This window comes from Coffea arabica, chromosome 11c (genome assembly GCF_036785885.1).
Source record: "Coffea arabica cultivar ET-39 chromosome 11c, Coffea Arabica ET-39 HiFi, whole genome shotgun sequence".
NCBI classification, from domain to species: Eukaryota; Viridiplantae; Streptophyta; class Magnoliopsida; order Gentianales; family Rubiaceae; genus Coffea; species Coffea arabica.
Window position 1 is genome coordinate 32,339,715 of NC_092330.1, and position 26,107 is coordinate 32,365,821.

At 37.1% G+C, this 26,107-nt stretch overlaps 1 protein-coding gene and 1 long non-coding RNA gene across 2 annotated transcripts; both read right to left on the reverse strand.

The window, feature by feature from the left end:
- Positions 1 to 10,902: 10,902 nt before the first annotated feature.
- LOC140017066 (uncharacterized) lies at positions 10,903 to 14,169 on the reverse strand. Its single transcript, XR_011823382.1, has 4 exons — positions 13,982 to 14,169; positions 12,909 to 13,111; positions 12,694 to 12,828; positions 10,903 to 11,146 (listed from the first exon to the last, which is right to left on the reverse strand). It is a non-coding gene; the product is annotated as an uncharacterized lncRNA (long non-coding RNA).
- Positions 14,170 to 21,728: 7,559 nt separating this feature from the next.
- On the reverse strand, positions 21,729 to 24,515 carry LOC140016552 (disease resistance protein RPM1-like). The gene has a single exon (XM_072070095.1). The coding sequence runs from the start codon at positions 24,513 to 24,515 to the stop codon at positions 21,729 to 21,731; it is 2,787 nt and encodes a 928-aa protein (XP_071926196.1).
- Positions 24,516 to 26,107: the final 1,592 nt, after the last annotated feature.

The following is a 26,107-nucleotide window of genomic DNA, read 5'->3' on the forward strand; positions in this document are numbered from 1 at the left end:
TGCTTTCAAGTCTCAACTTTTCTAAGCACCCCACCTGACTCTATTACAAAAGTCGAAAGTCCTGACTTCTGTTTTTTGCAATATCTCTGTCAAGGAATTTTCTAATTGGCAGGTGATGCTCCTATACTGATGCCAAGACATTTTTTAGATGCATTTCTGAATTGATTAGCTATGAAGTTGACAATCATCTGAAAATCCGCCAGGGCACCTTTGAAAAGAAAAGAAAAGGAAAAAGTAAGAAAATAAGTGCAAAGGAAATGAAAAAATTTGATGACGAGTCCCAGTTAAGTGGTGATAAAAGTCACCAAATCTAAGATCTTTGAGTTCAAAATAGGAGCGATTTTGGAAAAATGCGATCTTCGGTACAACGTCCTTGAAAGTCTTATTCTTTAACTGTCGTTTTCAAGCCACATTACAAGCTCATAAAGTCCATCGTTGACTTATCCTTCATGACAACTTGAAGTGAGGATTATACTTCTGAGAAATCCATCAATCATTTGTGATCTTAAAACTATAACCTGTTTTCACATGTTTAGTTATCATTTCTGCCCATACGTTACAAGCCTAAAAAACTTATATATTGACTAAATTTTCTTAAGAAATAGGGGTGACATACTATTTGTTTTCACTAAGATGTGATATTGAATGGATTACATACCATTGGGTAAAAGAATAAGACAGATTCTAACCTCTCATTTTTCTCAATCACCGCAAATCAGAAATAATACCCACTTGATTGGTCCTGAAAGATGAGTTTAACAAGGAGTGGTGACCCATTACCCTAAGCATTTGATGCTAAAGTGGGAAAGGAATCTTTTGTAATTTGGTATTATTTTGAAAAATTAATCATGAAATTTTTTGTATGAGTTTAAGCAAGACGTTTAATTGTTTTCACATGATATGTTAGGAAAAGCAATTGCTTACTTTGTTCAAATAAATGGAGAGTCATTCAAACAAATTTTTGCAAAATGGGCCTATATTGGGGCAAATTTTCATTGGAGAGATTTTGCAAAATGGGCCCACACTGTGGCAAATTTTTTGTAATACATTTGAGGATGTCAAACCAATCACGCTGCTCTTTTCATGAGTAGTAGTTACATTAATTTTTTTAAAAAAAATAAGAAATTTAAGTGCATGTTATACTTTGATGAACCCCTTGTGCAGGTATTCATGGTTCAAAATGATGAAGAAGCATCAATTGAGGTGGAAGGCCGATATCGAAAAAGAAAAGAAAGAAGAAAGAACGAAAAAGGGCTTACACTGGGGCAAATTTTTGTTAAAAAGATTTTTTCGAAAAAAAAGAAAAAGGAAAAAGAAAAAATTCAAAAAAAATTCAAAAATCAAAAATCAAAAATAAAAAAATCAGGAAAAATCAAATTCAATTTCTTGTTGGCAATGTCTCAGCGTACGCCGCGCACCCTTCTACCTCATTTCTTGACAACCACATTTAATTCATTGATTTCAACCACCGTTAGCATCGAGTCTATCTCACTAACGTGTGCGTTTTCATTCTACCACCGTTAGCATCGAATCTATCTCACTAACGTGTGCGTTTTTATTCTGCCACCGTTAGCATCGAGTGTATCTCACTAACATGTGTGTTGTTTTTAGTCTATCTCCGTTAGCATCGGGTGCCATCCCACTAACGTGCCTTTCTATTTTCGATTTTCAAGGCAGACTCGGATTCTATCCCACTGACCGACCAATCATCAAGGCAGACTCAGGTTCTATCCCACTGACCGACCAATTATCAAGGCATACTCGGGTTCTATCCCACTGACCGACTGATCATCAAAGCAGGACCGGATTCCATCCCGCTGACCAATTGAATGGCATGCTCGGGTGTTGATCCCACTGACCAATTGACCAATTGAATGGCAGGCTCGGGTGTTGATCCCACTAACCAATTGACCAAGTTTCAACAGGCTCGGGTGCTATCCCACTGACCGACCGATTATCAAGGCAGGTTCGGGTGTTATCCCACTGACCAATTCTCAAGGCAGACTCGGATTTAATCCCACTGACCAATTCATCACACTGAGGTAAATCTTTGGATAATTTTTTCAAGCAAGTCTTATGCAGTTTTTTCATACATACCAGCATTTCATTTTGCACCGCCACTAGCCGTTGGGTCAGTTTCACTAGTGAGCCTTTCATTTTTTCACTGCCACTGAACATGGGCTAGTCCCACCAGTGTGCATTTCATTTTCTTTGCCGCTAAACATGGGTCAGTCCCACTAGCGTGCATTTCATTTACATTGTCGCTAAACCGGGTCAGTCCCATGATTTAAATTTTGTTCGGATCAGTCCCATGATCTAAAAGTTTGTTCGGATCAGTCCTATGATTTAAATTTTTGTTCGGGTCAGTCCCATGATTTTAAAGTTTGTTCAGGTCAGTCCCATGATTTAAAATTTTGTTCGGGTCAGCCCCTTTTAAATTTCTTGTTAGGGGCAGTCCTCTTTTAAATTTCTTGTTGGGGTCAGTCCCCTTTTAAATTTCTTGTTCGGATCAGTCCCATTTTAAATATCCTGTTTTGGTCAATCCCGTTTTAAAGTTCTCCCCTGGGTCAATCCCATTTTAAAGTTTTCATTAAAGAGGCCAGTTCTCGTTTCAATAATGACAGTCATTCGAGTAGCTGCAGCCGAAGATACAGGTAAGTATTTTGATGTCTACGTCTTTGTTTCGAGTTTCTTCAAAACTCAAACAAAGAGGGACAAACTGTATACACCAAAATTTTCTCAGTTTCATTTTTAACTTTATTTTATTTCTTTTAGTTTAATTTCCTGCTTTATTATTAGCATTCGTTCTTATTTATTTAATTTTGTTTGCTTAAAAAATAAGAGAAAAGAAACAAAACATAAAAACAAAAAAAATAAGGAAAATAAGTGGAAGTGTGCATGCTACACAAGTGGGGATCATGCATAGGGACAAGTGTCCCTTTTTGTTTTTTAACAACACATCACCTAGGTGGCAAGGGGTCTAGACACTTGTAAGATAGGGTTTTTGGAGCAAGAAAGCTTGGGGAAAGTGGAAGAAAAGGAGGAAAAAAGAAAAAGCAAAAGAGGGAAGAGTAAGAAAGAAAATCAGGGTTTTCGGATGATAGAAAAAGGAGAGTGGCGGCTAAGAAAAGAAAAAAGGAGAGGAGGTTTCTGGTCTGGAAAGGGGGGGTGGAGAAAAAAAAGACAGAAGCAAAGAAAGAAACAGATGCTCAAGTGTTGATCCCACTGACCAATTGACCAATTGAATGGCAGGCTCAGGTGTTGATCCCACTAACCAATTGACCAAGTTTCAACAGGCTCGAGTGCTATCCCACTGACCGACCGATTATCAAGGCAGGTTCGGGTGTTATCCCACTGACCAATTCTCAAGGCAGACTCGGATTTAATCCCACTAACCAATTCATCACATTGGGGCAAATTTTTGGATAATTTTTTCAAGCAAGTCTTATGCAGTTTTTTCATACATACCAGCATTTCATTTTGCACCGCCACTAGCCGTTCAGTTTCACTAGTGAGCCTTTCATTTTTTCACTGCCACTGAACATGGGCTAGTCCCACCAGTGTGCATTTCATTTTCTTTGCCGCTAAACATGGGTCAGTCCCACTAACGTGCATTTCATTTACATTGTCGCTAAATCGGGTCAGTCTCATGATTTAAATTTTGTTCGGATCAGTCCCATGATCTAAAAGTTTGTTCGGATCAGTCCTATGATTTAAATTTTTGTTCGGGTCAGTCCCATGATTTTAAAGTTTGTTCAGGTCAGTCCCATGATTTAAAATTTTGTTCGGGTCAGCCCCTTTTAAATTTCTTGTTAGGGGCAGTCCTCTTTTAAATTTCTTGTTGGGGTCAGTCCCCTTTTAAATTTCTTGTTCGGATCAGTCCCATTTTAAATATCCTGTTTTGGTCAATCCCGTTTTAAAGTTCTCCCCTGGGTCAATCCCATTTTAAAGTTTTCATTAAAGAGGCCAGTTCTCGTTTCAATAATGACAGTCATTCGAGTAGCTGCAGCCGAAGATACAGGTAAGTATTTTGATGTCTACGTCTTTGTCTCGAGTTTCTTCAAAACTCAGATAAAGAGGGACAAACTGTATACACCAAAATTTTCTCAGTTTCATTTTTAACTTTATTTTATTTCTTTTAGATTAATTTCCTGCTTTATTATTAGCATTCGTTCTTATTTATTTAATTTTGTTTGCTTAAAAAATAAGAGAAAAGAAAAGAAAAGAAACAAAACACGAAAACAAAAAAAAATTAAGGAAAATAAGTGGAAGTGTGCATGCTACACAAGTGGGGATCATGCATAGGGACAAGTGTCCCTTTTTATTTTTTAACAACACATCACCTAGGTGGCAAGGGGTCTAGACACTTGTAAGATAGGGTTTTTGGGGCAAGAAAGCTTGGGGGAAAGTGGAAGAAAAGGAGGAAAAAAGTAAAAGCAAAAGAGGGAAGTGTAAGAAAGAAAATCAGGGTTTTCGAATGACAGAAAAAGGAGAGTGGCGGCTAAGAAAAGAAAAAAGGAGAGGAGGTTTTTGGTCTGGAAAGGGGGTGGAGAAAAAAAAGACAGAAGCAAAGAAAGAAACAGAGGCTCGGGTGTTGATCCCACTGACTAATTGACCAAGTTTCAACAGGCTCGGGTGCTATCCCACTGATCGACCGATTATCAAGGCAGGTTCGAGTGTTATCCCACTGACCAATTCTCAAGACAGGCTCGGATTTAATCCCACTGACCAATTCATCACACTGGGACAAATCTTTGGATAATTTTTTCAAGCAAGTCTTATGCAATTTTTTCATACATACCAGCATTTCATTTTGCACCGCCACTAGCCGTTGGATTAGTCTCACTAGTGAGCCTTTCATTTTTTCACTGCCACTGAACATGGGCTAGTCCTACCAGTGTGCATTTCATTTTCTTTGCTGCTAAATATGGGTCAGTCCCACTAGCGTGCATTTCATTTACATTGTCGCTAAATCGGGTTAGTCCCATGATTTAAATTTTGTTCGGGTCAGTTCCATGATCTAAAAGTTTGTTCGGGTCAGTCCTATGATTTAAATTTTTGTTCGGGTCAGTCCCATAATTTTAAAGTTTGTTTAGGCCAGTCCCATGATTTAAATTTTGTTCGGGTCAGTCCCATGGTTTAGAGTTTTGTTCGGGTCAGTCCCATGATTCAAAATTTTGTTCGGGTCAGTCCCTTTTAAATTTCTTGTTAGGGGCAGTCCTCTTTTAAATTTCTTGTTAGGGTCAGTCCCCTTTTAAATTTCTTGTTTGGGTCAGTCCCGTTTTAAATTTCCTATTTTGGTCAATCTCGTTTTAAAGTTCTCGCCTGGGTTAGTCCCATTTTAAAGTTTTCATTAAAGAGGTCAGTCCTCGTTTCAATAATGACAGTCATTCGAGTAGCTGCAGCCGAAGATACAGGTAAGTATTTTGGTGTCTACGTCTTTGTCTCGAGTTTCTTCAAAACTCAGACAAAGAGGGGCAAATTGTAGACATCAAAATTTTCTCAGTTCCATTTTTAACTTTATTTTATTTCTTTTAGTTTAATTTCCTGCTTTATTATTAGCATTCATTCTTATTTATTTAATTTTGTTTGCTTAAAAAAAAGAGAAAAAAAGAAAAGAAACAAAACACAAAAACAAAAAAAAAATAAGGAAAATAAGTGGAAGTGTGCATGCTACACAAGTAGGGATCATGCATAGGGACAAGTATCCCTTTTTGTTTTTTAACAACACATCACCTAGGTGGCAAGGGGTCTAGACACTTGTAAGATAGGGTTTTTGGGACAAGAAAGCTTGGGGGAAAGTGGAAAAAAAGGAGGAAAAAAGAAAAAGCAAAAGAGGGAAGAGTAAGAAAGAAAACCAGGGTTTTCGGAGGATAGAAAAAGGAGAGTGGCGGTTAAGAAAAGAAAAAAGGAGAGGAGGTTTCTGGTCTGGAAAGGGGTGGAGAAAAAAAAGACAGAAGCAAAGAAAGAAACAGAGGAGGAGGTCGGCTGCAGAAGAAAAAATGGAATTCCTCCTCGTAGGAAAAAACTGCTTCGCATTTTCTAATCCGAATATGATCCGTTCTGCCCATCGAATTCCTTCTCCAACTCCTTCAAAAGCCCTCTTACCGCCACCACCAGTTTCAGCTTGCCCTTTCGCCATAGGCACAACCACAACTTCCCTCCTGCCGCCTGCTCAATTTCTTCTTCACGACCCCGCCGTTACCGCTGTCAGCCGCACCTTCCCCTTCCAACACCTCTTTAGTGGTCCAGTACCGCCATGGCCTCATCCCTACCACCAATCTCCACTGTCCTTTGTCCCAGTCCAGACAACCAAACTTCCATTTCTCCCTGCTCAATTGCAAGAACCCTAGCTTCCCCTTCCGCTGCTCCAGAGGAGGGAGTGAGTTGCAAAGATTCAAGCCAAACCAGAAGAGAACATAGGGAAAATAACCAAAGCCGGTTTCTCTCTCCACCTTCTGTTGATCCAAGTCGAATCCAGGTTAAGGGGGATTCATCGCTGATGGCAGCAACAACAGCAGTAGCGACACAGCGGCCGAGAAAGGGGAGCAGAGCGAAGATGTGACCGGAACCGCCACTGCCACCACCGGAATCCGCAGTCATCCACGAATCCTCACCGCAAGAGGCCACTGTAAGTTGCTCTTTTCCTTGCATTCTTTTACAACATGTCTGTCGTGGGCTGCTATGGCAGATTTTTATGTCGATTGTTCATAATTTTGAGAACATACGTGCTTTGTACATTGATGGAGCTGAATGTTTTGATTTCTGATAATTTTTGGGGCTGATTGTTACTTTGATTGAGCACAGATTTGCTGATGTTTTTTACGCTCATGTATTGTTTGATAAAATGCCTAACCGAAAGTCCCACTTGAAAATGATTTTTGCTTGCGTTGTGCGTGTGAAGAAGAACGAACAGTCAGGAGGTTTCATGCTTGTCAAAATAGTTAATTTCATAAACATAGTTTGAGAAATTTTCAAAGCACGTCTGCCATGCGTTTTGTTCAGTGGAAGTTTCATGTTGTTTGCTCACAATTTTGGATTGTATGTGCCTTATATGCTGAATTGGACCGAAATCTCTTGTTGATCGAACAATTTTGGGCCAACCGAGACCTCATTTGAGTAGGGAATTGCTGAAATTTTCATGCCCATTTAGTGTTTGATAAAATGCCTAAACAGAGTCTTGAATAAAAAAATGAGATTTCGTGCATCTTTCTGTATACGTGTGAGGTGGATTCTGGCTAGCTTGTGTTTGTTAGTTAGAGAGAGGAAAAGAAACAAGGATTTTTGGAGTCGGTTCTTGCTGTTTTTTTGTATCAGATAATGGTTTAGTATGTATGTGGTGTGCAAAAAATTGCTGATATAGTTTGCCGTGGAACTACCTTTCTTGAAGACAATTAAAAGCTGCAAAAATGTTTACCCTGTCTGCTGATTCGCTGAGTAATGTTTTGAACTAGAAAAGGATCACTTCTCCAAGTTGCCAGATTGGCCTAAGAATCTGAGCACGGATAGATAGCAAATCATTCACCGGTTTTTACCCACTGCTTTCCCTTGCCTGCCCTGTCGTTTTATGGGTTCCTTTCGTTTAACATCTTTCTTTGACTAACCCGTTGAATGTTGAGATCCTCTTGCAATGACTATAAATCATGCCCAAAATCCATGCGGCAAAAGTTTGCTAGTTTACGTTGGCATTAGATGGTTGCCCCCATTTCTTTTCGATTATTTGCATGTCCCCCTGTCTATCTTTCTTGTTCCCCTAGATTGCATGGATTTGCATTGAAGTTTATCATTGGGTTGATAAATATTTCATCATGTGGGTTTTCATTTCTCCGAGTACATGAAGAACTCGCTGTTTCTTTTTTTTTTTTCTCATCTTTGTTCACTTGCTGTTGTTATATTCGTTCAATAGTGTTGTTTCATACCTTCATTTTCCTTTGGCTGTAAACAAATTTTCCTTTTCTTTGAGTTAATAAAACAAAAGTTTTAGTCAAATCTTGGAAGGGGAATTTCCTAGCTTGTTGCAGCAATAGAGGTATACATTGTTTCGATAACGATTGAAACCTTCGATGCTCCAAGTTCATTTTCTTTTGCTGATTTCATGACCAGCTCCCTGTTTGATTTCTGTGGGGTAGACAATGGCATTTGGGTTGATGTTAACCACACGGTCTTGAGGTCATGGCATTTGTGTTCAGTTTGGTTTGAGTTGTTCCACGTCAATGCGTTTTGGTCGGAATGAAAATTGCAGCAGCATGGACAGATCCTGTTTCTTTCCTATGTTTGATAAAGTTTATGCTTGTTTGAAGTTTGTGAGTTCTGTAGTGTTCGGTTTGATAGGCGGTGTGCATATTTGCTGCAAGTTTTTCTCCTTGGGTCTTTACTGTATATTTCCATTCAATCGCGTGTTGGAGCATGGAGCTGCCGATGCTTGTAGTCTTGTCGCTGATGCTTGTAGTCTACTGCATCTCTTGCTGTTGTGTGTGTTTTGTTCATCCCTATTGCTTTTCTCTTGCATGTTTACTAAGTTTTTGGATGATAAGCTTATGTAGAACTTGGAATTGTTTCTGGTTTGAGGTTATTGTATTAAGATTTGTCACATGTGATTGCTGAAATCTCAAAGTAGCAGAAAAACCATGAGCTGTCCAGATTTGCATACCCTTTTGTCCGACTTTTAGTGTTTACATCTAACGTTTTATGTTGCAAAGTGAGAGGCTTAGATGGTTGTCTCTAGGGCTGCAAACGAATCGAGCCGCTCGCGAGCGGCTCGAGTCAAGCTCGAGTCGAGCTCGATGTTAATCGAACTCGAGTCGAGCTCGAGCCGGCTCGAGTCAAACTCGAGCTCGAGCTCAGAATATTAAGCTCGCGAGCTTGGATATATATATATTTTTTTTTATTTTTATTTTTATTTAATAATAAAATTACGTATATTATATTTATTTTTTTTTATTTTTTATTTTCATAGTAAAATTACGTATATGTCGTTAATATTTTATTATTTATTAAGAAAAAAATATTATTTTATTTATTTTTTTTAAATAAAATATTTATTTTTTATTTTTTTTCGAGCTCGAGTTCGGCTCGACTTGATTCGACTCGAGCTCGAGCTCGAAATTTGCCGGTTCGTCGAGCTCGAACTCGAGCTCGAGCTTGGTAAAATTTAGTCGAGACTCGGCTCGATTAGCTCAAAGCTCGACTCGGCTCGGCTCGTTTGCAGCCCTAGTTGTCTCGTTGCTTTAGTTCATATTGAATTTAAGTGTGTTTGAGAGCCGCTGAGAGCTTGCGGATAAAAATTGCAAAAGGATAGCTTTATAGCTTCATTTGCAGAAATAAGAATAGAGAAAGCCTCGTGGCATGCATGAAAAACTTTCCAAAATTGTAGTCTGATCCCTCAATTTTCTCTTTATTTCACTATGGCCCTAAAAACTTTTAACTTCTTTCAATTGGGTCCCGGGTTTAATTGCAAATAGGTCCCTAAACTTTATTTTTCTTTAATTTTCAGGACTTTGTTAATGGTTGCAATCAAGTCTTTTATTCTTTTTACTTCTTGAATGTGAGTTATTTATATGATTTAATTGATTCAATTTCACGATTCATTTTTTATCTTTTATGATTATTTGTTAATTAAAGTGGTGCCTTGACCCTTTCTTTGTATTTTGGAGGGCAAATAAGTGATTTCATTTCATTAGATCCCCAATTCAAGGGAGGTACACCCTAATCCTTTATTTTTACTTTATTTGACCCTATGTGCGCACTTATGTGACTACATGAGCTTAATTGCATGCCTTTTGAGTGTTTTTTTTTTATTTTATGCGCTTTATTTTGTTTCAATCTTTGTCTATTTTATTTATTTATTTGTAATTATTTGTGAAAGGCAATTTAATGCCAAGGTTGTAATAGTTAGGTTATTAATTCTTTGATTCGTTTTTCCCCTCTTAGATTGTAGTAGGGCCTCCCCAATGTAATAGTTAGGGCTTGTTTGCTTTATTTGCCTTGTGTGTTTTTGCATGCCTATGTGTTATGTGTTACTCGCTTTCCTAGGATCTTGCATCTAGACATCATGCTTATGTGTTATGTGCTATATGTGATTTATGTGTTTATTTGCTTTATTATGCTTTATCTGATTTCTTAGACTGTAATAAATGCATGTTATCACACTAGTCCAATGCTAGCTGTGATTCCTTTCCCGTCACCACACTAGTCCAACGCTAGTTGTGGCTCTTTATTCCGATTTCCCACTAGTCCAATGCTAGTGAGGATCCATAGACATAGGCTAGTCCAATGCTAGACCCTTAGGGACCTCCCTCGCTAGATCATGTTTGTATGATTACATTATACTTCAAGCATATTTTTCCATTTTTTAGGATCACTACAACAAAAATGGCCTTTAACGGCATTTAAAGGTGTCAGTATAGATAATCTAACCTGACACTTTATCTATCCTCACACCTAGGACGAGTGATGTCCCTTCCAATGTGGGGATAGCCTCAAATCTTTAGCAGCATTCAAATGTGTCAGGAATACCATGCTGCTATAGCATTCCCTCTGCCAACAAAAACTTTTTTTTGTGATAATCGAAAGTGTCAGTATAGCATTAAAACATCAGTAGCGGATCAGTAGGATATCCAATTTATGAAGGCATCTTGAGTTGTCTTAATATATGGCTTTAAGGACACGTAGCGATGTGAATTTACACTGCTTTGGACGACATGCCCATTTGTCATTAGTGTTTTTCGAAGCTAAGCTATGCTGACACTTTTAATTGCCAGGAGTTTTTTCCTTTTTTTTTTATAGGGAAGCAACCTGCAATTAGTCCTCCCTACTGTAAATTCCATCAACCAGAATCCCAAGGGACTTGTAAAATTATCCCAAAGAGCAGAATGCATATAGCAATTTAAAAGAAGAAGTCGATACTCAAATATAATTCATTGAATTAAAAGTCGGTAACAAGTACAAATGTAGCAAGTACTAAAATCCCAAACAAGTACTAAAACATTCTCATGTACACAAACTTGAAATACTCTCTTGTGCACAAACTAAAAGATTCTCATCCCTAACAAGTTGAAAGAACTAACAGTAGCTTCCAAACTTTCCAATGAAATGAGAGCTTTCAGTCATAACCACGAAGTCCCCATCAATCTTCAGCTGATTCCACCTATGCACAAAGTTTGTGGGGGAACATTAGATCATCATACTAACAAGAGCTTTCCAGAAAAGCCACAATGTATTTGTTAAAGATCAAATTAAATTGCCATGATTCCAGAGGCGAAGCCATTCATGATGAGACCTAAGAGCCACGATGTAAAGACATGAACCCCTTTTCCACTACTCTGGGTTAGGCCACGAGCCATGTCATTTTGTTCGATTCAAAGTTAGGAACCATTCTAAGGATTTAAATTTGTTCAAAATTTCTGTATTCCACAAAATAATCACTTCCAGGGGGAAATTTTGCAACCCACTCACACTTAAGATCAATCTGCTATCAATGAAAAACTAAACCTTGTATCCACTCAGTAACATAAAGTCAACTGCTAACAAAACTAGTTACATGCATTTCATATCGGCAATTACAGGACAAATCAATGCGTAAAGTTAAAAGCTTTCAGAATAAGTATTAGCAACTCAATGCCCATAAAGCCAATACATAAATGTGCAGCAGTAGCGGATCATGAAGCTTTAGTTGCATTTACTTCTTAAATATTAGCTAGAGAAAAGATCATAACGTTTCCCACCTAGAAGCTTTAATTTAATCTATTAGTTACCACCTCATACTTGCCAACAACCATAATCACACCACTCATCCTCTTATACCAACCACAAAGTCCAATATACCCAATCTCCTGCCCCCTGACCCTCCTCTTCCCCCCCCTAAAAAAGAAAACTAAAAAAAGAAAGAACAGAACAAGAAATGGTTCTTGGAACATTTACAATTTTCACAACCCTTTCACAACAAATACATGGAAAGCACTAATGAACATCATCTGTAGGCCCAATTGAATCAAACAAAACTGACTACTAGTCCTCAATTTACTGTACAACCACTAACCACCGACATGATTACTACCAAAAATGCATCTGCAAAGCAGAAGCAACCTCTTTAATTCATAAAACAGAGTACAAAATCAACCCATTTTAGTACTCAACTTCCATCCTTAAAATCCAGAAAAGGCCGTGCAACATCCTTAATCTTCCTCACAAAGACTAAAGACCGTTCTTTGATCAGCTTATACCAAAACCCCACAAAATTAAAACACATATTTTTCAGTTTCAAGAAAAATCATGAGCCAAGATTTAGCTTTAGAGAAGACTTAAAGCAACCCTTCCGGTACACAGACTGGAAAACTTAATGATGTATTGCTGTCCTATCCTTGACTAGGGCCTTTTAAATACTTAATGTAATTATCTAGTAGATCAAGAATTTAGTTTCTTTTTGGTGTTAATGTTTTCCACATGAATCAAGAGTTTGTTTTATCTTTTCTTGGCTTCCTCGTGAATCGGGGAATGTAGAAAATGGAAACATAAGAGAGATCACTCAATAAAAAACCTATACTAGGTTGTTTTCATATTTATGGTGAAACCATATATTACCTAATAACTTTTCAGTACATCAAATTGCAGTCATGGACAGCAAAATGTGCACTGCATCCGTTGCTTTCGCGAAAAATTTGAACTATACTAAAAGGAATGTCTTAAAATTTTTACCTCCAAAGGAGGGAAGTTCTGCATTAGTGCTCAAAAGAAGCTGTGCTTTTGTTCCTGTGCAGAGTCTCCATTTCCTTTCTTTAAGGTAAAATTGTTTGGAGAGGCATTCATTGCTAAAGTTTCTTGATACAAAGCCTGCAAAAATAGTTTCCCCAAATTTTAGTAAAGACAAAAGCGAGGCTAAATCAAATGCTTGTATGAGAAAGATAGTTTACCATTTATCATTGCCAGATATACTCTCATTGCCCTACTTCCTAGACTGCAATTCAACTTTCAAAGCCTTAAGAAGGTCTTGCATTTCAATTTGTTGGTTTTGCATTTCAGCTTGTCAGTTCTCTAGCCTTTGCATAAGTTGCTATTGAGTTTGGACTTGAATTTCCATCTCAGCTGAGCGCTTTTCAGCTTGTTCAGCATTTTTCTTGAATTTTTAAACCATGTCAGGTACGAATAACAACAATTCGTTTAAAAACAAGACAGATTATGTCCCATCATAGAAGATGCAAAAGAAAGCTCCAAAGTCTGAATTATTAGTTGTAAGTGTGATTATAATTTTAAGCTAGTCCTAAAATTATACATCTCAAACTACACAACATCAACTCCCAAGTTTGAAAAAGAATATCCAAAGGAGATTTCAAGTCATGAACAACCCCTCCATATGATACATACCCAGCCTACTCAATCAGATTGAATTTGAGGGAAAAAAATAGGGTCAGATCAAGCACATAACATCCCATCTGTTCCAATTCTGCGTACCCATACAAAAGCTTCAATTAGCTTGCTGGATAAACTAAATCAACCCCAAAAACTAGTGGCAAAACACATCTAATTTAATGTTTTCTAAGTTTGTTGAGTAGGTTTGTCTAATGAGGGAAAGAAGCAGAAAGTATGGTCAACATTTTACACTACCAACGACAACAACCAAAATTTTCCAACCGCTGGTCAATTTTTGTTCAACTCTCCCCCTGCCAAGTCCAGCCGTAGTTGGGTTTTGTGCAAAAAATGGTTGGGAAGTAGCAAGTCCTTCCCAAGCGGGCCAAGAGGCAGATGATGCAATTAATCTAGGGGATTCATGATGACAAGCCAAAAATTTTTAACAATTTTTTCCCCTAAGTTAAAAATTAGAGCAATAAAATTTCTAGGGATGAAAACATTAATCATGTAAATAATCATAAAATTACACCCTAAATGCAGATTCGACAAGAATGTAGGTAGAAATTTTCAGAAAAAAAAAAAGAAACAAGCTTAGGGCCAAAATATTTGCAAATTATTTTAGAGGGAAAGAACTAACCTTTGCTGCAGACACTTGGAGAATTACTTGGTCTTCATGCCAGAGAGCCATGGTACTTCACTGGTCTTCAATCGTCAGAGAGATTGAGATTGCAGTAGTGAGGTGGAAGTAGAGGTAAGAGTGGGTGTCTGAGTGAAAGTGAGGTAGAGGTGATTTGAAAGAGAGTTCAACACTTAGAAAAGCTTTGTTTTGCTTCTACACGGTAAAAGACAACTAGACGAGTCTGCCACTTTTTTTGCCTTGAAGAAGAAAATTTTCACTAAGTCTTTTGGCCGCCAAAATGAAACTTTGGAGTTTCCGCCAAAATCAAACGCTATCGTTTTGTGTCTTTTTTTTTTTTTTTACATCTTACATTTTCTTAAATGTCATGATAGGTAGTCTAAAGGCACATTATTATTTTTATATTAGATAAAATAAAAAAAATTAAAGTATATATTATTGAATTGATAATAAGTGTCATGATAGGATTGCTATAATGACACAAACCAGAAAGTGTCCTTATAGGCATGTCAGGAAAAGCCATTTTTGTTGTAGTGGATCTTTATCATTTCCACATAATATTTCCCCTTATACGTATATCCCTTATCCCTAATTTCCCTATATACATCCCTATGTGTGATACATACCATTAGACTTGCATTTCATTTAAGAATTAGAATTAGGGTAGTGCATTTGCTTGATTAGATAGAGAAATAACCCCTTGGATATGGGATATGGACGAGTTAGGCTTCCCTAGCCTTAGCACGCTCGTATTCCCTCTATTAAAGGAAACATTGAAAGCCAACGAGTATAAGTCCCCCGCACCCATTATAATGCATTCCTTTAGGTCATACACATATGTATATTATTTTTTTTTTTACTTTTTCTTTCTTTCGAGTCTCATGACTTGCATTATTCGTGACTTCTTCAAAGAGTCTTTATTGGGCGTCACAATTAATGTGATTGGTACCATGTATGCTTTGAAGATACATTTCGATCCCCCGACACCCTCCTAGGTTTAGGATTTGCATTCATATAGTACATTCAAATGTGATAAATTTTTAGGTTAAAATAAGAAAATCTTTGACTAAATCGCGCAACTAGCCTTGGCTAGGTTGAAAGGGTGCCTTGGATACTTATCCTTGCCTTCCCTTTCTTCAAATGTGACTCCCGAATCTTTTTCTTTGATTTTCGTAGATTTGGAGTCGTTTAAAAAAGGTTTCTACTTTTTCCTTTAAAAATTCATTTTTTTGGTGACTTGGTACACCTTAACTCTATACCAAGTGGCGACTCCATTTTTCATTTAAAAAATCCTTTTTAAACTATATTTTAGGTTAAATCGTCGCATTTTTAAGTCCCATTTAGACCCATGTTTTTCATTTCAAAAATTCATTCTCCAATCAAAAATTGAATTAAAAGCTATTTTTCTAAACTCGTCATTTATTTTTCTTATTAAAAAACGGGGCATGACACATGGTCTTAAGAAATCATAATTCTGGGAGGAGAAGACCATGAATCCAATTTTGTACTGCATTTTAGACGTCAGTATTACATGCGTGAATTATATACCTGATTGTCAATCATGTAGCATAAGGTCTTAAGAAATAGATATGTAAGCATCATTTTTGCTTTTAAAAAATAGCAAGGCATTCTTTGTTGCAGCAGCATTGGATAATGGTCTTTTGGCCATACTTAAAGGAACTTATATAAGCATGAGATGTTGCACTCTTCTAGGGCTACAAGGAACCAAATAATAGGAGGACGATTTAGAGTTTGTTTAAAAACTTGTGGCAGACAACTTTTATGAATTGTTTTTGGATATATTTACACCAGAAGTCAAGCATTGCTGCGGCTTATCACCATGCATGTGAAAGAAATGAATGAGTTTCAGTCATATTTGAAGTCCCCTCCAAAGCTTATATCATTTTGTGTGTAGCAAAAGGGAGACAAAGAGTGAACCAACTTGGAGAATGAAGAGGTGTGCATTTGGTGCTTGCAAGATTCTATTCTTTTGACTTCATGGAGTTTTTATAAAAGCTATGTGTACTGAATGTTTTCTTAGGGCTTCAAACTGATTTTGATACATTGATACATGTATGCATTCTGTTCTTTTCCTTATGAATGCCACCAGTATTCACAATTGATGCAACCAACAAAAAGTTTAAGGGAATGTTAGATTGAAATATTCTTGGGAACTTGGCCGAAGATTGAGTTTACCCACTTCAAAAAATGGGTAACCTTTTTAGGATCTCGAGTTATTTATTAGAAGTTTAAATTCTACATATTTCGGTAGGCTTAAAATTTATGGTGCTTTAGTAGCTTATGGGTTTTTATGTGTTATGGGTGCTGGGTAAACTGACAGTGGAGGGCACTTCAGTCGTTGTTTGAGACGATGGGCTTATACATTGACTTTGATGGAAGGGTTCTTAATTGAAATGTTGCGATTAGTCGCCTCAAGTTCCTGCCATAAGATATTCTGGTCCCTGGGGCTGAGGCCCGGTACATACTGCATCTTCCACCATACCCGTAGCTTGACACCCAGGTATTTTAGAGCATCCATGAAGGCGTTAAAAGTCATTCATTGGTGAATTTTTTATGCATGGCTATTCTATGTAAATGGTTTTCTCATGAACACTGGAGGAGAACTGGAGTCTGGTGTAGCTCGTGTTGATATATCGTCGTTCTTTACAGTTTTTTTTTCATTAATTTGTACAAAATCTGATTGACTTTTAGTACTTGTGATCTTAGAAGAGTGCATCTTGCATTAGAACTTTTTTCTCTAGTCAGGTTCCATCTTGATTGCTGTATTAATTTATGAAATATTGGTTAAAAGCGTGACAGTTAGGACAAAAATAATCAGAAATTGGTTGTACAACAGATGGTCTAGGGCCAGAATGCGAGTTTGGGAGCAATTCTGACATAATTGTTTAGCAATGAAATTGCAGTTAAATGAATTGTAGTTCCTTAAGACAATAGCCTGTGATTTTTAGATACTCGTGCATCCGAACTTGTGCAGAATCAACATGAATGATATTTCTTAACTATCTTTTTTTTTTTTGGGGGTTTAGGTGATCTGATTGGATTCATTGAATTTCATATGTATGAACCATCTCAATGGGAAAGCCTGCTTGCATCTAGTGAGTGTAAAGTGTAGAAATCAGCTTAGTGTCCTGTCACCTTTAACTGCAGTACATTTTCTTACATGTCTTGTTGTGTATGTAAAACTAAATAAGTTAATTCAAGTCAAGTCATGTTTATGTTCTGTGAGATGTTGACCAGTTATATGGTAAAATATTCTTTGCAGTAGTCTAAGTGCTGAAGGTTTTGAAAGTTTGGATGCGAATATGTCAGCTAAGAGGAGAATATCTGTAAGTACAGGGGAGGAACTTGGCAACAGTATGGAGAGGAAAGATGCAGCCGATGACTTTGGAGAACCTGGTAATAGTTTAACTCTGGTATTTTAGGTTATACACATGCTCCTACAGGTAGCGCAAATTACTACCTGCAAATCTACAAATTAAATGAAGAGCTGCCCTGGGGTGGGGGGGGGGGGGTTTGTCTGCAAGAATAGGTAATATTGCTTATATGCATGAAATAATGAAATAATAAGAAGAAGTTTATTAAAAAAATATGTTACTATAAAAACAGGGAATGAGTAGTTAATCGAAGAAGGGTAAAAAAAACATCTTATGATAGCTGCATCCCTCTGACATACTTATTTAGCCTAGTTTGACTTTGTAAAAGCCTCTAATACTGCTGATATGTGAGAATTCTTCCCCCAACCCACCTTTAGCAAAAGTATTCTGCGTAGTAAAGTCAAAGGGATTGCCTGACCAGAAGTAGATGACAGGAATAAGCATATGAGGATGTGTATCTATATATGGCCTATAACATACTGCCCATATGTTGTATGAATTTCCTTTGTTGATGGTGCAGCTTGTCAAGATGCTTTTACTGCGGTTATTTTCACCTCATTTCCAGAAAATCCACTCCACCTAAATATTTAAAATAGAAGTTTTACTGAACCTGATTTTGAATGCTAAATGAATCTGATTTTAAGGAAGCAGAGTTCACTTGAACACTACATAAAAAGAAATTCTGAGTTTCCAGGAATTCCAGTTGAATATTTAGAAGGGAAAAAGAAAATAATTCTAACTGACATCGAGTGTAGTTTGGATTTTATTTTTAATAATGAATTGAATACAATTAATTTCTTGCAAATCGAGTGCAATCAGAACTTCATACTTTTAAATGTGGATTTGACAGTGTGCAAGAAAATGGTCAATTTTCAGGTTCTAATCGCCAAATCCACATTTAAAAATTTTGGCTGGAGCTATACAAGATATCTGCTACAAAAATAAATATATTACTTTGATAGGCCAATATTTTAAATTCTGGTCAAAATAAATATTTTTTGTTGAATTCCATTTTTGTCTTTTTCTTGACTTATTGGAGCCAAAAAATTAACAAATATATTAAGTTGATAGGCCAATATAAGGAAAATCTAAATGAAGTGCATCTAATCACCAACTCAAAAAATTTGTTACCACTATTTTTTCCTGTGACTTATTTCATTGTTCATTTAAGTCCCAAAGTATTTGACTTATAGCACTAAGAGAAAATAACTGGAACGAACTAATATCTTCAAATAATTTACCCATGTTGCATCCTTGCAAAAATTATGTGGGAAATACCAAAATACAGTCAAAATCCAGGAGGACACCTTAATCAATCAAACCATAGCTTAATTTAGAATTCCATTTTATTATTGGCTGTAAATATTATAGCCACGAGGCTAAATAAAACCACCGGCAGGAGAAAGTTGGTGTCAGAAAGACAATCAAATTCTTGTAATCCTCAAGTCTAAGAAATGTCTAAAAGAAAATCTAAATCGATATATGAACACACACTATTTCATGATATGATTTGATACAAATGTAGTATGCAGTAGAAAGGAAAAAAGGTGAACGAGAACTCAATGAAATAAAAGGAAAAGCTAGTAAGCAACCTGAGACTTATAGGAGAGATGAGTTAACTGAGTATCAGTTAATGTTGAGAGCTGCAAAGAGTTGTCTCTTAGAGGAACGTGCCTTCCCACTGACCATCAATCCAGTGACCAACAAAGACTTGAGGGATATGAGAAATTGTCTGATAATCCAAATTCCGTACTTTGTGCATTAGCTCATTAGACATTTCATAAAACCCAAGAGATTCAAGTCTGGTCAAGTTTTGGATGCCCGAAGGCAACTCCTGCATCAGTTTGCAATCACCTAAGCGCATGATTCTGAGACTAGGCATTGATTCCTCTTCCACTCTCACCCATTTCAGTCTTTTCAATTGCCCAAGCTCTAAGCACTGGAGTTTTTGAAATCCTCCAACCTCGAAACACAGTGTCTCCCCTTCATAAGCACGATAGAGAGTAAGTGATACCAGATTGGGCAAATGTCCAAGGGAGCTTATTACATTCTCATCTTCTCTCAACCTACTGTTCAACAACCGTAAGGTTCTCAAGGATTGAAGTGATGTCACCCATTGCGGTACTCTCTCTAAACGCCCATTAAATCTCAGAAGTGTGAGGAATCCAAGCTTTGGAGAGACGGAATGTTGGAGATCAAGGGTCTCATCTTGTAATGTTTGGTTATATTTATATATAGTTTGGCCCAATATTGCAGCTAGACTAAACATTTTGTTAGAGTAATGATTCCCATGTTTGTTACAAGTGTTCTGAGTATTTGAATAGTATATTTGGTCAAATAGTTCTTTTAAAACCTGCATTTTATGCATGAGATTTGTGACATTGGCATATGAACTTTATTGGGACTATTGGAGCAGGAAAATGGCCATAAGTGCAGGTTTGAAAATAAGCTACTAGCTAGTAGATCAAGTTGATGGTTTGAACAACAAAATCTTGCCCCCTTCAATCTGCAATTTGGCTATGTCAAATCAGTAAAACTGTCAAGTTAATTCTGAAAATTTCTTAAAGCTCTATAAAAATGCTGGTATACAATAATCAGTTTGTGTACTGGTCAGTGAAAACTCAGGTCTCAAAAGAGCTCAATCAGATGAACAGAACTATGCCTGTGTATCTCAATACATGACAAAAATTTATTATGTGTTTCATAGAGTTAATTGAAAAGTATGAGTATTTTTCTAGGTATTTTTGAAATCTAGGAAATATGGAGTTTTTTGTATGATACGTGAGAACGAGTCTTATATAAGTACATTACAAATGCCTGCTAACTAGGACTAAGAGAAAACAAAATGAACAAACTAATATCTTCAAATCATTTGCCCGTATTACATCCCTTCTTTCTTCAAGTATACTCTACCAGAAAAAAATCAATTCAGATTAATATCCTACCCCTATTTTTTTCCACTAATTGCCCAAATAAATTAGTGTGGATATAACAAAATGGTTGATTATTGTAGAATATAATAAGATGTTTCCACCACTTGTAAAACCTACCAAAGATATCCATATTCTAAATTTCAAATTTTTGCCTACTAAGCATTTCATCATACTAAAAGAAAAAATCACTAGGCATTTCATCATACGGAGGGTGCTATATTTGTTCATATTACTCGACAATCAAGATTAACATGATAGTTTTTTTCTAGTCAATTAGATCTTTGTAGAAATTGCTATGTATTAAAAGTAGGGGAAAAAATGAGGTAAAGAACTAGTTTTGTACCATGGAAGTTCGCGTGCATTAAACATATAATTCAAAAATGTGTTTACTCAGAAATATAAAATTACCTTTGGTCATGGACAGCCGATTGAAGTTTGGGATCATTTGCCACCATTAACCTCATTTGTGCATTAGCTCAATAGATATATTGTAGAGTGAACCCAAAGGCAACTCTTCCATCAGTTTTACTTTACATGGCCTGTGGTATCTGAATCGCATGAAATGAAAAACATGTTCATTGCAACCCTGTCAAGTTTCTATTGAAAATCACAAAGAATTGCTTAGAGTTATTTACTTCAAAAATTGAGGGAGGATTCAAATTCAATTTTGGAAAACATCGATCCCAGCTCCTTTGGGGTAAAATCAGATAAAGATCTTGCATCCCTTATTTTCTGAAAATTTTTTCATTTGTAAATTCAAAATTGAGAAACTAGTTCAATAATAATATTATATTTTTCAGGCATGCATTCTGAGAAAAATATGCATACAAACTGAGAATTTAGAAAAAAATAAATGCACACTGAACCTTCAAGTTCGGACTTTGAAAGGTGTTATCATCTTTTGTGCTTCATACACTTCAATATTAACTTAATGAAGACTGCCTTTTTTTTTTCTTTTGCAGATGCTCTGTTCTATGTCTTATTGAACGAAATTTCATTTGAGAAAGTTATGCACACAGACTGAGAATTTAGAAAAAAAAAGAAAAAAAGAAAGAAAGAAAGGAAATGCAAAAAGAACCTTCAAGTCTGGACTTTGGACTTCAAAAGGTGTTATAAATACAAACTAATTTCACTAACTGCTTCATACATTTTCAAATTAACTTGATGAAGACTGCCTTCTCTTTTCTGTAGTAGGTGCTCTGATCTATATTTTACTTAACCAGAGCAAGTTTTACTTAACCAACTATAGAAAGGAAATCTAAATCGATATATGAACACATACTATATGATTTGATACAAATGTAATAAGCAGTAGAAAGGAAAAAGTAAACGAGAACTAATTAATGTTGAAGTGATGAGTTAACTGAATGTCAATTAATGTTGAAAGCTGCAAAGAGTTGTCTCTTAGCTTCTCTTCTCTTAGAGGAGGAACGTATCTTCCCACTGACCATCAATCCAGCGACCAATAGAAACTTGAGGGATATGAGAAATTGTCTGATAATCTTCACTTTGTTTATCCAAATTCTGTACTTTGTGCACTAGCTCATCAGACATTTCATAAAACCCAAGAAATTCAAGTCTGGTCAAGTTTTGGATGCCCGAAGGCAACTCCTGCATCAGTTTGCAATCACCTAAGCGCAGATCTCTGAGACTAGGCATTGATTCCTCTTCCACTCTCACCCATTTCAGTCTTGTCAATTGCATAAGCTCTAAGTCCTGGAGTTTTTGAAATCCTCCAACCTTAAAACATATTGTCTCCCCTTCATAAGCAGCATAGAGAGAAAGTGATACCAGATTGGGCAAATGTCCGAGAGAGCCTATTACATTCTCATCTTCTCTCAACCTACTATTGTCCAACGATAAGTTCCTCAAGGATTGAAGTGATGTCACCCATTGTGGTACTCTCTCTAAACGCCCCTTCAACAACAGTGTTGTGAGGAATTCAAGCTTTGGAGAGACGGAATGTTGGAGATCAAGGGTCTCACCTTCTTGAATACAGGAGATGATCAAAACTCGAAGGTTGGTCAGCTTCAAGAGGGAGGAGAGCAACTCCTGTCCATCTTCTCTTCTCAGCTTTGTGATGGCTAATCGTCGCAATTGCGTTAGCTTTCCAACTTCCCTTACTATTTTATCACTGTCTGCTTCTATACCAAACAACTCCTCCAAACAAATAAACTTTCCAATTCCAAGTGGACATTTACAGCCCCCCATTGCATACTCATTTGAATAATCACCCACTCCACCTAAGTGAAGAGAACGGAGTTTTCTTAGATTTAGAATTTCCACCGGCAACTCTGTTACATTGGTTCCTACCAGATTTATAGCTTCAAGGTTTTGAAGCTTCCCAATAGATTTTGGAATAATTTTAACTCCAGTTCTTGCAAGATTAAGATACTTGAGATGAAATAGTTTGAAGACATGCTTTGGGATGCTGTCCAATTTAGCTCCACGCAAATCCAACACCTTCAGCAACTTGGGATCACCACGTAAAAACTTGGACAAAATTGTAGTTGTGAGAGGATCTTCATACCCAAATATTACCACAGATCGAAGACACTTTAAGCTACTAAATTCTTGTGGATTATCAGTGAAGTTGTGGATTGCTAGGTGTCGAACTTTTTCAGGCCATCTTGTGTAATATCTGGTGGCTACAGTCGTGAAGTCCTGCTCTTTGGATTTTGAAACAATGATTTCACGCAGAAAATCGTGAAGACCACATGTATCCAATCCGCCATCGGCCAAGGTGGATTTCACTTGGATTAAGCTTCTGTTGATGAGTTCTTTCATATATCTCATAGCAATATCAGTGGATGTGATCCCTTCTTTCTCTTCTACAAATCCTAGTGCAATCCATTTCAAAAGTATATCACCCACATCAATTGGATAATCTTCAGGGTAGATGCTTAGATACAATAGGCAGCTTTTAAGATAGTGAGGCAAATCATTGTAGCTAAGTAAGAGTACCCTTTTCATCCTGTCAAGCTTACCACTGCCATCTGCCTCGCCACCAAAACCATGAAGAATCATCTCCCATTCATCTGTCTTTTCCTTGTCCTTCAGAGCCAAAACACCACCTATTGCAACAATCGCAAGTGGTAGGCCCTCACATTTTTTCAGTATTTTTTTAGCAACTTCTTCTAGATTTGGAGGACAGTCATTGCTTTGAAATGTTCTATTGCAAAACAGAGTCCAAGACTCTTTATCAGAAAGAGGCTTCATCTTATAGACGAAGTCAAGTGATCCTAAACAGGACGCAGAAGCTACATCAGCTATTCGTGTTGTCAATACAACACGACTAGCTGTATTGCAGTCAGGCAATACACATTTGATAGCTTCCCAGGCATCTATACTCCACACATCATCAAGGACAAGAATGTACCTTCTTTCTCGGAGGAAGTCTCTGACAAATTCAATCAGCATATTATCATCCATGGATTCCACTCGGCGAGGGACCGGCTGTCTGATTTCGTTGTACAACTGTTGGATCAGGTTCTTGATGATGTCACTGAACTGAAAAGTTTGAGAAACAGTTATCCAGGCATGGCTCTGAAATTGTTTCTTCACTGCAACGTCATCATAGACTTTTTTCACCAGGGTAGTCTTCCCGAGTCCCCCCATTCCCGCAACCGAAACTACTTTCAATTGGGAATGGTCATCAAGGATTTTTGAGATGAGCTCTGCTTTTGGCTTATCAATCCCAACAAGTCGAGCTTCTTCAATGAAGAGTGATTGAGCACGAATGTCAAAATCAGCATTTGCCTGTCGGGAAGAGCTGAAGCCTCTTTCTTGAGTACTACTATATTGGGACTGGTACCTCCGATACCTTTCTGAAATCTCTCCAACTCTGGCCTTGATGTCTTTTATCTCCAAAGAAATTTGATGGCGAGCTTTCAGATTCTTTATTGAGTTATAGATCTTTCCAACCTTACCATAGAAACCATCCATGTAACCACGAGCAAAGCGGAAGGTAAAATCATCGAGAACATCCTCTGTATCATAAGCAACTTCTCGAACCTGCTTTAGCCATTCTTGGAGTTGAGAATCATTGTCTTCCTTTGCTTCAGCTTCTCTGAGGAACGCCTTCATGCTCCCGAGTTCAGCTTTGATGAATTGAACGTCTGATTTAAGCCCCCCCAAAAGTGTGATCTCTTGGGAAAGCAAGGTGGAGAGCTGGTTAATCAAAAAACCTACAGTACTCTCTGCCATGATGCTCAATCAAATTTCTCAGGAGTCGGTTTTCTTATCAAGCAAATTTTGAGAGTTGTTCCGAATTTCAGAAAATATGCTGTTTTTCTTTTTTTCTTTTCTTTCTTTTGTAGTACAGAGGATGTGGTTTATATGAGCCTACAATTAATGAAAAAAGGCAGTTTTTTGTTTTCTTTGTATATTTTTTTCAATATTGGTCATTGATCAATTATGTAATGAGTTCTAAAACTGTCCCCTTCATATCTTTTCAAACAAGAATAATCTTTGTACCAACCATTGGAGGTCTTGGATTCTTATCCTCCTAAGCCGACAGGCCAAGACTTCACATGGTCAATGGAAAAAGGTATGGTTGTGATGCAATAATGCAAGGGACAATGAAATAGACTCGATGGTCAAAAGTTTCCCATTAATTTTTGCAAGTGGATTTCCCTGTAAAGCATATTGATCTTCAATTGGACGACTGAGTCATTGGATGCCTGCGGTCCCAAATAAATGCTCAATCAAGCTCGTGAAGCATCATGTTCTATTTCCTCATAAATTCATATGCTTTTTTTTCTTTTTTTTTTAAAAATTCTGAGTGTCAACTACAATTGTCAGTGTTCTTGGCCAAAGTCGTTCTATTATAATTGCTTCAGGTTCCAAAAACTAGAGTAATATTCATGTTTTATAATAAAAATTGTAAGTGGCAGATGTAAACCAAAGGAATGGTTGCATGGCCACATTGAACAAGAGACATTATTTCACACACACGTTTCCTCATCAACATCACACTGAAGTGGCTAATTTCTTAGAATAGGTAAAACAAAAAAATTATCCGCCAAATGTAACTTTGCCATTATCTTGGTACAAAACTATAGCTGCCGTGCCTAATCAGCACGGCAGCAAATTTTTTTTTTTTTTAAGTGTTAGGTTACTATGCTGACTGTACAAGGTAGCTCACAGGCGACTTTTTTTTTCCGAAAAGGCCTCCTACTACTATGCTGTTAGGCAGCAAATAATTTATTTTAAAAGTGTCAGGCTACCGTGCTGGTGCTGGCTGTGCACGGTAGCCTCGTGCCAAATTTTTTTTCAAGAGACCGGCTACTACCGTGCAGTCGGTAAAAAAGGGGGAAAAAATAAGAGGACTAAAATTTTCTGATCATTTCTGACTGATGTTCTGACAGGGAGACGGAGCAAGGACGGTCATCAGAAGAACCGTCTCTGAACAGTGCACGGTCAATGTTTTGAAAATCGGATCGGATCGGTCGGTTCGATCGGTTGAACCCCGAACCGGCCATGGCACCGGTCCGGTTCAATGACATTGTTGACTTTGCTAGAAACCCGGTCAAAGACCGGTTGAACCGTGAAAACCGCCGAACCGGATTGAACCGGCGGTTTTCCGGTTTTCAGCTTTCCCTTTTTTTTTTTTTTTTTTTTTTTAAGTTTTGCAAAATGCAACAATCAAGATTTGAACCAAGACCTTTGTAATAAAAGACCAATGTATTAACCGCTGCACCATCACATCTTATTAGTTTTTTTTGATAACTTATTTATATAAAGCAAATACTCATATTTCTTTTTTCCATTTTTCTTACAAAATCTCATCCTCTCAT